Source organism: Lepus europaeus, chromosome 10 (genome assembly GCF_033115175.1).
Source record: "Lepus europaeus isolate LE1 chromosome 10, mLepTim1.pri, whole genome shotgun sequence".
Taxonomy (NCBI): Eukaryota; Metazoa; Chordata; class Mammalia; order Lagomorpha; family Leporidae; genus Lepus; species Lepus europaeus.
The window spans coordinates 3,498,457-3,511,406 of record NC_084836.1 but is presented as its reverse complement, the minus strand read 5'-3'; the positions used below and the strand labels follow the sequence as shown (position 1 = coordinate 3,511,406).

The window sequence follows — 12,950 nt, the reverse complement described above, 5'->3', positions numbered from 1 at the left end:
GCTTTCACGGCCAAGCCCAGGGATTAGTTGCCTTCTGTGCTCCGGGAGGCACAGCCCTGGCCCCCGGGCCACGCCCTGGCCAGCGGCCAAGTCGTTCCCAGGGCGCTGGGCTGGGCCTGGCTGCACCTTAGCAGGGAGGGTCTCCCAGGGGCCGAGCCGGAAGGTGAAGGGGAGCAAGTACCTTACGTGCCACTGGTCCCCGACCGCGTGACCGCTCTACAAGGTGACGGCCCCCAGGCCCACAGCTGGTGACGCCCACCAGGCTCAGGGCTGCGAGCCGTTCAGAGGGGCACAGCCACAGCTTCTGAGCCCAGCTCAGGGAGGACCCAGAGTCCTCCCGGGCAGCCCCCAGTGGCCTCAGCTGGCCCTGCTGTGGCACCAATGGCCTTGTCCACGTGAACGCCACGCTCCACACCTAGCCCAGCTTTCTGGACTACACCTGGCAGCCCTGGGTCGTGGCCAGGGAGGGTCAGCAGGGTCCAGCCTGTCCCTGCAGCCCCCGCAGTGGCCACCCCAAAGGAGGAGACGGTGCAGTGGAGAGGAGGCCACCCGCCTCTCTGAGCCCCCGGGCACCTGCTGCCCTCTGCTCTGTGCAGGGTTTGGGGATGGCTCAGCTCAGACGCTGCGGCTACGCGAGTTTGGTCAATGTTGCCGCTCAGCATTCACGGGTCACAGGGTCGCCACAGTGGGACTGTCCCAGCCCCAGCGGGAAGCTGGAAGCAGGTGAAGCCCCAGAGGTCTGCCCTGCTCGTGGGTGCTGGTGGGTGCTGGTGGCTGTGGGAGCTCAGTGAGGTCTGGGCAGGCAGGTGCGCCGGGCTGTGCCCGCTGGGTCCCCGTGGACACGTCTGAGCTGCACAGCCGGCGAGTGGCTGGGGCGTGAAGACACGGACGGTTCCTGAGCAGGCAGGAGGCTGCAGGTGGTGAACAAGTGTCTTGCAGGCAGCCAGGGAGGGCGCCAGACAGGGCACGAGGGGGCCCAGCCCCCCACCCAGTGTAAGGAAGGATCCCTGAGATGCCTGTCGGTGTGCTGGGTCCTGGCCATGTGCCGGCTGTAGGCCCTGGGACCCTGAGATGCTGCCCCATTCGTGGGGCCCCCAGCTGCACCCAGGTCCCTGGCCGGTCCCTTGCCTCCTTGATAGCCCCTCTGGAATAAAACATGGAGGAGGCAGCAGTTCCCGTCTGTCTCAGGCTCTGTGTCCCTTAAAGCAGGGCCCAGCGCACAGGGCTGCCCGGGCTCCAGGCCGAGTTGAAGTGCCCGGGTCTACGTGCTGGCTCTCCGGCCCTGCCTCCAGCATCTTGCTTTTTCCTCCCCGCTCTGCTCTGCTCCAGCCGGCCCAGCCCAGCCCCCAACCCAAACGAAACACGGCCCGCTGTGCTCCTGGACCGAAGCCATGACTTCCGGCAAACTCCTGCTCATCCCCCAGCCACCCCCTGAAGGGTGCGTGTGGCTCCCGCTTCTGGGCAAGGTCCCTTTGGGAAATGCTGGCTCTGATTCTGCCTGTGTGTGCCCTGGGGCAGGCCTGAGACAGGGAGTGGGTCCCTACCTCACACCCTTTTTCTTCCAGACGAGCACAGTACCCGCACTGTCAGGTGGTGGTGTGTGCTGTGCACAGGCAGAGCGGGGCAGTGGTACAGCTGTAAATCTGGTGGCCGGTAGACTTAGTCAAAGACCCACGCAGCTGAGGAGGTGACCCGTGCAGGGGGATCTGGGAGGACAGCTCAGGGCTGCAGGACGAGCATTGCCAAGTCCCGAGGCCGGTGTTGCAGCCAGGAGCCCGGCATGGCTGGGGTGCCGGGTGCAGGGGAGCTGGTGGTGAGGGAAGCCTCTGGCTTTCCGCTCTTTCCGCTAGGTGGGGTGGAAGCCGGGCGAGGGATGGGGCGAGCAGCGAGGTGACCCCAGGCTTTTACGGCCTCCCTCTGGGTGCTGGGCGGGCAAGCCACAAGCAGGCAGCCTGGCTGGGATGACGGTGACTTCCACTGTGAGTGCGTGGTCGGGGCGAGACGTGGCCGGGTCCGGAGTCTGATGGGAAGCAGCGCCGGGGTTTGCTCCTGGGGCTGGTGCGGAGTAAGACACGAGCCGGGGTCGTGGGCTGGACAGCCACAGCGTCCACGCTGCCGTGACAGGGCGGTGGCTCTGGGCCCTGGGGGTGGTGGGGGATGTGCAGCTCACTTAGACTTTAGCCTGGAGACCCGCGTTGAGCACCTTGGCTGATGCAGGCTGCCGTCAGGGAGACCTCTGCCCACTGTGCAGAGCCCGAGGCAGGAGGGAGGGGGAGAGGCGGGGCTGAGCCTCAGCTGGGCTGCACTGGGCAGGAGAGGAGGAGGAGCCAGGTGCCCTGGGGCCGTGAGGAGCAGGCATTTCTGGGAGGACCGGGCAGTGGGGCTGGCACCTGGCGGCGGCACACCTGGCGGCCAAGGCCATCTGGAAGGCTCTGGTTGAGGCCCTGAGAAGTGGGAGGCTTTGGCCTTGTGAGCATTGGCCTTGACTTTGCTCCGCTGAGTGCCGAGCTCTCCGCTGGGAAGCAGCCTGGCGAGGGGTTCGTTCGCAGGACCCTAGCACGTGGCTGCCGCCTTCGGAGTCCCCGCCATCTCCGCGTCTCCCAAGCTGCTCCCGGCCTGCTCCGTGGCCCTCCAGCTGCCGCGGGTTTGCGCCTTCTGACAACCTGTGATTCTGCCAGGCGCGTTCATAAATTATTTCTCTCTGTCCACCGGTGCTGGGGGCCTGGGGGTACAAAGTTAGCATAAAAGGGGTCTGAGGGGCTGGTGCTGTGGTGTAGTCGGCTAAGCTTCCGCCTGTGGTGCCAGCATCCCATTTAGCCGCTGGTTCAAGTCCTGGCTGCACTTCCAATCCAGTTCTCTGCTATGGCCTGGGGAAGCAGTGGAAGATGGCCCAAGTCCTTGGGCCCCTGCACCCATGTGGGAGACCTGGACAAAGGGTTCTGAGGCTGGTACGACACCTCCATGGCCTCCCCTGCCAGCCCCCACCACCAGGCCGGGGCCACAGGGATATCAGGGTGTCTCCCCCGGTTCTGCCGGGGACCCCCCCACTCCTGGCTACAGTGGGGAACCCCAAGCCACGTTATCATCAGGTTAAGAGCAAACCTGCACGGCCCTCGCTGTGCGCCCGGCACCCCTCCCCTGCACATGGTAATGGGTGTGTGTGTGTGACATCACCGGCTGCTCCTGGCATCCTTGCAGGGGGTCCTCTCCAGCCTCTGGATGGGGGCACTGAGGCACCGAAGAGACTCCATGCTCAGATGACACGACTAGGGAGCTCACAGCATTTGGGGATGGGGATCCTGGTGTGGAGACCTGTGTGGGTGGCCCGGGCGGGGGCAGAGGTCTGCTCCCAAGGCCTCCCAGTTGTCGCCTCTGCATCCCATACGGCCATGGACACAGGCGCGGAGGTGGTGCCTGGCAGGTGCTCAGATAATGCCCCTTTCTGAGGACAGGGGGCCTCCCGCGTGCGCTGGGAGAGTCCTGGGTGGGACCACAGCACTTCCAGTCTGAGAGGGTCGCAGGCAGGTGCCCGCCGTGGGACGCCCCTCCCCCCCAGTCCCCTCCTTCGACACATCTCTCAGCGAGGCAGGAGCAGACAGCAGTGGTTCTCAGCAGATCCCAGGGGCCCTGTCCTGGCTGAGACCCCGCAGGGACGCCTTGGCACTTCCAGGCCAGGCCTTGGCTCCTTGGGGCCTGCTGCTGCCTCCCTTGTCCATCCCTGTCCACTGAGAACACTGCGTGGCCTCATCCTTGGGCTGCTGCCTTCTCCAGCCTGCGTCCTGCTGGGCACCTTGTCCTTCAAGGTCAGCTCGGGGTCACTCCCGTGCAGCTCCTGCAGTGCCCCAGGCCAGGCTTGGGGGCAGCGTTTCCCCAGAGCCACCCCAGGGCGCTTCTGCACTGACCTCTACTGCCCCGAGAGCTCCTTGAGGACCCACAGCAGGCCTGGCCACGGTCATGAGCTGAGCCCGGTCCCCGGCGGTGCCTGCCCAGAGTGAATAAAGAAGGGGGTGCTGGGTTCCACCTGCAGGTGTGGAGTCGGGGTCCCCATGCCGCAATGCCGCGTACCCCAGCATCTGTAGACAGAGGTGGAGGAGGCTGCCCGTGGAGGGTGGGGCAGGGCCTGGCCCTCTCTGGAGTCCCCAGGTCTTTCACTCCAAGCATGGTCAGGCTGGCCAGGCTGGCGCTGGGCCTGTCCCCACGGCCCGCTGTGCCGTTGGGGCTGCGAGGGGCTCAGCATGGCCGATGTCCCGTGTGTTGTGGGCCGTGGGGGAGCGAGCCAAGGCTCTGTAGTTGAGAATGCCTTTCCACTGTTTCTGCCGTGCATTTGTGGCTCGGCCAGGGCGGTATGTTCTGGAAGCGCCGTGCACGTCCCGTCGCAGCCGCAGGGGCTTAGCTCTGGGGTCTGGGACAGCTGCTGTCTGCTGCACCTGTTGGACTCCCCAGAAACAGAGGGGTGACTCTCACCACTGTGGCCTGGCACGGGAGCAGGTGGGGTCTTCTCCCTCCCCAGCCGGGGGGCTTTTTCCCAGCCCAGCCCGCGTCCACACGAGGCTGGGTGAGTTCTGGCAGGAGGTGGGGGCTGGGATCTCCAGCACTGGGAGATGGCTCGGTTCCAGGTGCTTGTGGTGTGCGATAGGCAAGACTGCACGGTGTCCTCTGAGCACCTGCACGCGGTGACCACTTGGGCCAGACACGGCTCTCACTTGTTGCTCTCGCTCCCTCCGGGCTTTGGCTGTGTGTCATGTGTGTCCTCGGTTCTTCCCAGCGCTTGTGTGTGTGGGCCGTGATTTGCAACTACATCAGTTTGCTTAATGCTTGTAGCTTCGCTGCCCGCATTGGGCACCATGTGTTGAGTGCCTCCGACGCCCTGGGCTGTGTTGAGTGCCGCCGACGCCCCGGGCACAGAGCAGCGCCCGGGACCCACTGTGTCCTGAGAACCAGGGCTGCAAGAGTGGCCAAGAGGGACGCTGATGCCCGGGCCTTGGCTGTGGGTCGTGGAGGGGAGAAAAACTTTAACCATGGGAGCCTGTGACCCTACAGCCTGCCTCGGGCCAGGAGAGCACTGGCTCTGGCTGTTTTTATGGTTTATTTATTTATTTGAAAGAGCTTCAGAGAGAGGGAGAAGGGGAGAGACGGAGGGGAGAAAGAAAGGTGGTTCACTCCCCCAACGCCCACAATGGCTGTGGCTGGGCTGGGCTGAAACCAGGAGTCAGAAACTTCATCTGAGCCCCCGGGTCGGCGGCAGAGACTTGGGAACGTGGCTGGCACTGGCTGCCGCCCGGGGCCTGACATTTCTGTTTTCTTTTTAAAATATTTTATTTATTTATTTGAGAGGCAGATTTACAGATAGTGAGAGGGAGAGACAGAGAGAAAGGTCCTACCTCCGCTGGTTCACTTCCCAAGTGGCCGCAATGGCCAGAGCTGCGCTGATTCGAAGCCAGGAGCCAGGTGCTTCCTCCTGGTCTCCCATGTGGGTGCAGGGGCCCAAACACTTGGGCCATCCTCCACTGCCCTCCCGGGCCACAGCAGAGAGCTGGCCTGGAAGAGGAACAACCGGGACAGAACTGGCACCCATATGGGACATTTCTGAGTCCTGGCTTCTGCCTGCCCCAGCCCTGGCTTTGTGGCCATTTGGGGATGAACCAGCAGATGGAAGATCTCGCTCTCCCCGCCCCCCAACACTCCTTTCCTGTACCGTTGACACTCGGCTTTCCAAGTCTCTCCCGCCTCTTCCTACTCAGACGCTGTCTTTTCCAAGCAGCTTGCCACTGCTACGGGAACTCACACAGGTCTGGGTTCGTCGCGCTGTGTGTTCAGCGCTGCACCAGCCCCGCTGGCTGCGGGGCGCTGCGTCCCTGAGGGGCCCAGGCCCAGGAGTGGATGGTGACCTGCACCGCGTCGTACCGCGGGCAGTGGCTGGAGGCCGTGACTGTGGTCTCGTCATAGGCGCTGTCACGGGTCAGCCATGAGACTGGGGCAGATGGGTTCCTGGCTGGTTTCTGTTATTTCACAAAATTGACCGACAGTCAAATAAATAGAACCTCAAGTGGCAGAGGCTGGGGGTGGCTTCAGGGGCCGAGACTGTGGGCCACAGATCCCAGGAGGTGGCGAGGGTCTCCCCACTGCACCTGTCAGCTGCACGTCACAAAGCAGTGCCGAATGCGCCAGAGGACAGGCAGCTTTCAACAGGAAAGAGAGGCCTGGTCGTGTCTCCGGAGGCACAGCCAGGCCGAGGAGGGGGCTTTTTCTTTAACCCTTGGGCTTCTGGAAAGGGCGGGGAGGGAAGCAGCCCAGCAGGTGAGGCGGAAGCGCGCCTCTGCCGGGCGGCTGCCTTTGCTGATGGGGCCGCTGTGCCTATGACTGACCGCCCTCACTCAGAGCTTCTGTGGCTCCCGCGTGCTTCGGGTCAGCGCTGCCTCCTCCTCCCTGGAGCGTGGGTCCTCAGGACTGACTCTCCCTCCTCCCTGTCCTCTCCCCTGTGCTGCCGTCTTCTGCCCTACCTCACCCAGCCATCCTGGCTGAGCTCCTGCTGTAGCTGCCCAGACCGTGGACTGGGGACCATGCAGACCCTGCCCACACTGGCGGCAGATGGCTCCTGCCACGGGCAGCGTCACAGCTGACACAAAGGGGACCTGCGAGGACTTAAATAGTCCAGTTGTTGTCCAAGCCTGGCATGTCGCCCATGCCAATGACGTGTGTGCAGAATCAGGTGTGGCTGGCAGTTGGCCACAGAGGAGAAGGTGTCAGTGGCTCCGGAAGAGCCGTGGCCTGGAAGCAGTGGAGGGGAGGAGGCTGGAGACAGCTCAGCTCCCCGATTCGGTGAGAGTGGCGGGGCGGGGCCTGAGCAGCCCTGTGCACCTGCTCAGCTTCCTCCGCCTGTCCCTCCCCAGGCTGACGCTGTCCCCAGAGCTGGCCGGCCCTTCATGCTGTGAAGCTCTGCACCCGTCCTTCCTGCTTCCTTGGTCCTTTTATCTTTCAGAATCCAATTTCGGTGTCAGTTCCTTGTTCGAATCTTCCTGAAAGTTCTCTTGTGGCTGGCGCTGTGGCTCACTTGGCTAATCCTCCACCTGCGGCACCAAGCACCCCAGGTTCTAGTCCCAGTTGGGGCACCAGGTACTAGTCCCGGTTGCTCCTCTTCCAGTCCAGCTCTCTGCTGTGGCCCGGGAAGGCAGAGGAGGATGGCCCAAGTGCTTGGGTCCCTGCACCCACATGGGAGACCGGGAGGAAGTACCTGGCTCCTGGCTTCAAATCGGCGCACTGCCAGCCGTGGCGACCATTAGGAGAGTGAACCAACGGAAGGAAGACCTTTCTCTCTGTCTCTCTCACTGTCTATAACTCTCTCTCTGTCTCTCACTCTCACTGTCTAACTCTGCCTGCCCCCCCAAAAAAAAAGTTCTCTTGTGCAGAGTAGCTTCTACTGGATGGATGGGTACATAGATGGGGGGATGGGTAGGTATGTGGGTGGATGGATGGGTGGGGGGATGGCTAGGTGGGCAGATGGGGATGGGTGCATAGGTAGATGGGTGGTAGATGGATGGATGGATGGATGGATGTGTAGGTGGGTGGATATATGCATAGGTGGGTAGATGGATATTTGATGGGTGGGTAGGAAACAAAAAATAGGTGGTATCAGAAATCAACCACTTGACTCTATGGGCATTTATTTGGCATCTACCGTGGGCCAGGCCCTGGGGACCAGCGAGACCACTTGGGTGCTCTTTTGTGAAGCCCTTCCTGGCCGGGGTTCAGTGAGGGTGAGGGCAAGGAGGTGGAGCTCACACTTGATCTGGCCTAGGGACAGAGGAAACACATCCCGCCCAACCAGAGCTCCAGGGAAGCGTGGCTAAGCTGGGGGAGCAGTGGCCAGGTCCACTGGAGGGGTGTGGCTGGGAAAGGGGCTGCACATGATGAGCTGTGGATGGGGTTGGAGATGCAGGGCTTCAGGTCAGAGGGGAGGGAGGGCGAGGGGAGGAGGGGAGGAGGGCAGGAGGGGAAGAGGGGAGGAGGGAGGAGGGGAGGAGGGGAGGAAGGGAAGAATGTTCCTCAAGCATGGCTGTGAGGACCTGTACCACACCTGTACTGTGCCTGTATCTGTACTACACCTGTACTGTGCCTGTACTGTACCTGTACTACACCTGTACTGTGCCTGTGCCTGTACTACACCTGCACTGTGCCTGTGCCTGTACTGTACCTGTACCCGTACTGTACTGTACCTGTACCTGTACTACACCTGTACTGTGCCTGTACTGTACCTGCACCTGCGCCGCTTCCTGAGCGCCCCTCTTTGTCCCGCCTTGTTACGTGTGCAGACCTGGAGTCATCCGGCCCTGCTTGTGACCCACGTCGCCGTCCAGTCTCGCGCCTTCCGCACCTTCTCAGGGCCCTTTCCCCTCCTGCTGTCCTTAGCTTCCATCCGTGGCTCGCCGTGGCTCGCCGCGGCTCGCCGCGCGGCTGTTTGCAGTCTGAATCATCAGCCCGCAGCCCGGAGCTCTGCTCTCAGCTCTCACAGGAGGCACCCTCACAGGCGAGGAGCCCTGGTAGGAGGGATTAAGTAGAATCCCTGCCTGCAGGCTCAAGGCCTTCTCCCCTGCTCAGTGTTCCAGTCGTGCGAGGATCCAGCAACGCTGAGTGGCATTCGGAGCCGTGGAAGCATTGATGTGGGACAGGGGTGCCTGGGAGGCTGAACGTCCACTTCCGGCAAGTTGCTATCTACCTACCTGTGAATGAGGTGGAGAAACAGAGGGAGCTCCGTACACTGATTCCCTACCCCAAAGCCTGCGACAGCTGGGACTGGGCCAGGCTGAGGCCGGGAGCTGGGAACTCAGTCGGGTCCCCCATGTAGTCGGCAGGCCGGCCATCAGCAGGAAGCTGGGGTTCAGAGCGGACCCAGGGCTTGAGCCCAGGCACCACCCGTGTCTTATGCTATGACAAACATTGCCCCAAGGTGACTCATGTTTGTCCCTGTTCAGAGAGAGGGGAATGGAGACTCCGGAGGGTTAAGTTATTCATCTGGATCCTAGCACTGACCCAGGCCAGTCAGACACAGCGCCGGGGGAGCGGGCCTCCCCCGACGAGCACCCACAGTGCCCGGGGCCAGTCAGACACAGCGCCGGGGCCGGCGGGCCTCCCCCGAGGAGCACCCACGGTGCCCGGGGCCAGTCAGACACAGCGCCGGGGGAGCGGGCCTCCCCCGAGGAGCACCCACGGTGCCCAGGGCCAGTCAGACACAGCGCCGGGGCCGGCGGGCCTCTCCCGAGGAGCACCCACGGTGCCCGGGGCAGGTGTCTGTCCCTACACGGAGCCCGTAGCATCTGCACTTCCTGTTTCCTCTCCTGTCCCGGGCCAACCCCCGGGGAGACACTGAGGGCTTCTCTACCTCTGTATTCAGCCTGGTGCCCGGCACCTCTCACATATCCACCCTCTCGGAGGGTCTGAGCCAGGGCTGTAGTGTCGGTATGAACAGAGGTTTGTAAAAAATATAATAATATGATAATTATATAATGTCTTATAATATTTGTATTTTACATATGTAAATTCTACAGTAAATATGTATAACTGATATATTTTCTAACCAATTACAGTTTGCACATATAATTTAATTCAGATGTTTTAATATAACATTCTTTAAGTATTAAAAATATTTTTAAAGGGGCCTGTGTTGTGGCATAGTGGGTTAAGCCATGGCCTGCAATGCTGGCATCCCATGTGGGTGCTGGTTCAAGTCCCAGCTGCTCCACTTTTGATACAGCTCCCTGCTAATGCACCTGGGAAAGTAGTGGAGGATGGCCTAGGTGCTTGGGCCCCTGTACCCACATAGGAGACCTGGAAGAAGCTCCTGGTTCCTGGCTTTGCCCTGGTTCAGCTCTGGCCATTGTGGCCATCTGGGGAGTGAACCAGTGGATGGAAGATCTCTCTCTCTCTCTCTCTCTCTGTAATTCTGACTTTCAAAGTAAATAAATATTTGAAAAATTTTATAAATTGAATGTATACTCACATAATTAGATTTACACATAAATTATGCATGTGAACAATATATTTTGTATTATACAATACATACACTTATGATAATTATATATTTGCATGGTACCTATTGTATTCTGTAGAGAATTTTTTTTAAACTTCACAGGCATTGTGACCTTGATGCCCGAGCACTGAGGTTTTCTTTTAATTTGTTTTAAGATTTATTTTATTTATTTGAAAGAGTTACAGAGAGAGAAAGAGAGATCTTCCATCCACTGGTTCACTCCCCAAATGGCTGCAATGGCCAGAGCTGAGCTGATCAGGAGCCAGGAGCTTCTTCCAGGTCTCCCACGTGGGTGCAGGGGCCCAAGAACTTGGGCCATCTTCTGCTGCTTTCCCAGGAGCATTAGCAGGGAACTAGATCAGAAGTGGTGTAGCCAGGATTTGAACTGGCACTGACATGGGATGCCAACACTGCAGGCTGGGGCTTTAACCCACTGTATCACAGCGCCAGCCCCCTGTAGAGATTTTAATAACAGAAATACAACTATGCCCTGACTGGGGGAGGTGTCCCCCACCCCACCTCCACTGCCCGGCCGTCCTGCAGGAAGCCAAGTGTCCCCCAGCCTCTCTGCTGTCCCCTTCGACCTCAACCCTCAGGGCAGCAGGGGGAGAGCAGTGGAGCCTGCTCTGCCCCCAGGGTGGGCGGCCCCAGCAGACAGCTCGGGCCCCTGGAGAGGGGAAAGGGGACAAGCGTGAGTCCACCTGAGCCCAGCAGGCAGACCCAGCCCGGGGAGGGGCGGGCAGCAGTGACCCGGCCATCGGGCCGCTGGCGGACTCGGCTGGTGACAAGCCCACGTCTTGCCGGGAGCTGAAGACGTCAGTGGGCAAGACAAAGCCGCGATGCCACCGCCGGCGGGCAGGCGGAGAGAGGGAGCTGACAGCCTGCAGGGGCCTGCACGTCCCTCCCCCAGGGCTGTAGCCTGTGTTTGCTCAGGGAATAGTCTGGAATTCCACTCCCCCACCCCGTGGTGGGCATTTCACTTTTGAAACGTAAGCCCAGGGAGCGGATGGGAGCGCGTCAACCCCAGTTCTCTTCCCGAGCATGAACTTGAGCTTCCTGCCCCGAACCAGCCGCCACGGCAGAAAGGAAGGCCTTCCAGACCGGTGCGTCGTCCCCAAGTCTCTGCCATGTGCGGGCACCGGGGCCTCCCAAGCCTGGGGCTGTGCTGTTGCCAGAAAGAGCCAGGGGCTGCCCCTCGCTGTGCGCGTGGGAAGCTGCAAACTCGGCGCTGGCTTTCCGCAGAGCGTCCAGACCCGCCGCGGTCACCGGCTCACACCGGCCCCGCCTCTCCCCACAGCCACTCTCACTGGGGTCACATCAGCACCTTGAAATCGGCGGCGGGAACCACACGTGGTCCCATCAGAGGGGCAGTTGTTAAGCAGTGACGGGTGTAGCCCTGAGTCCATGGGACTGGGCAAGGCTCCACGTCCACATGCGGCGTGGAGAAGGGACCTTGGTGACCGTGCATCCATGAGTGCCGGACGCCGCCAGTCTGTGTCTTCTCTGCCCCAGGTGTGGGCTTGGCTGGTGGGACTTCCTCTGCAAGAAGGGTGCCTCCTCCAAGAAGCCTCCCACGCCTGCACTCTCACACCTGCCGCACAGCGCGCAGACCTGGGCGCTTTCCTGGTTTTAATCCTGGACCCTCCGCCAGCTTTGAGACCAGGGTTCTGCTGGTGATCTCTGTGGCTCCGTGAGCAGGTCCTTGTGCCTATGGAGGACACACGTGTGTGTGTGAGAGTGAACTGCCAAGCCCTCTGGGGGTCCCTGCGCACTCCGGAGCTGATGGCCCGGCAGATGTTGTTCTCGGGCAGCTGGGCTGTGTGGTGCCAGAGGTCCAGGGGCACATCCCTTGGGGAGGAGGGGGACCCAGGACCCCATGGCAGTTCTCAGCTGTCCCGGGAAAGAAAGAGGGTGTGCCTGCTTTGTTCCTTCCCAAAGGCCAGGACTGGGCACAGTGGGTAGGAGGGAGGGGCCGTCTATGCCATGCCAGGCCTTCTTCTAGGCTCTTTTAACCCCATCAGGATGGTAGAGCGGGAGACCTGGACCCCCAGGGGCTGGGGCTGGCCTTGGCCCCAGGGCCGGCTTTGTCTGACCGCACACTCAGAGCTTGCAGCCTGAGCTCAGCGTGATGGACAGGCTGTCTCCAGGAGGAGTGAATTCAGTCGCCGGTCCCTGGAGAGGGAAGCAGAGCCTCGGGTGACCGTACCGCTGGGGACTTGAACGTCTGGCGTGGGGTGGGACTCCGTGACGGCCGAGGCCCCGCCTGACCCTGAGACTCCTTGAGGAAAATCGCTCCGGTCTCTGCGCTCTGACAGCCCGCTAACCTCCGCCCACCTTCTCTCTCCCCCAGGCGTTGTGCGCCAGGTGCGGCCCATCGTGGGCCCGTTCCACGCCGTGCTGAAGCTGGAGATGAACTATGTGGTTGGGGGTGTGGTCTCCCACCGGAACATCGTCAACGTCCACATCTTCGTCTCCGAGTACTGGTTCTAAAGGACAGTCCCGGGCGCAGCCACGGGCGCGCCCCCGGCCACGTCACTGCCACCCCACTTCCGTCCTGCACCTGTCTGCACCGCTCAGACAGCTCTTAGCGCTATGCGTTGGTTTGTAGCGTTAGGCCGCCGTGTATTAAGCTGAGCCAGAGGAGCAAGTCCGTCTGTTGTATTTTGATGTTGAAATAATGAGTCCAGTTGCCCGACTGCCTGGTTGAAAACCTTGCGTATTGTTTTTCGTTTTGTTTAATCTGAAGGTTGCATTTTGCTCCTTTTCTCTGCCTGTGGCCTCACTGAAGACCAAGGAAATGAAGACAGAGGGCCAGCGAGTCCCAGGGCTGACAGGGCCAGTTCTTTGCCCGCGTGTCTGAGGTTCACCATTCTGGTTCTTTTCCTGGCCAGTCAGATTGTGTAAGTTCCGAGGGTGCGGTGCTGTG

General features: G+C 61.2%; 1 protein-coding gene across 1 annotated transcript in view; it reads left to right on the top strand.

Moving 5' to 3' along the window:
* The window catches only part of FBLN1 (fibulin 1), a 72,840-nt gene extending 60,106 nt beyond the window's left edge, over nt 1-12,734 (top strand). The window contains exon 17 of the mRNA XM_062202699.1: nt 12,375-12,734. Within this exon, the coding sequence (XP_062058683.1) occupies nt 12,375-12,514 (140 nt within the window). The 3' untranslated portion in view covers nt 12,515-12,734. The remainder of the gene's footprint in view (nt 1-12,374) is intronic.
* The last annotated feature ends 216 nt before the right edge of the window (nt 12,735-12,950 follow it).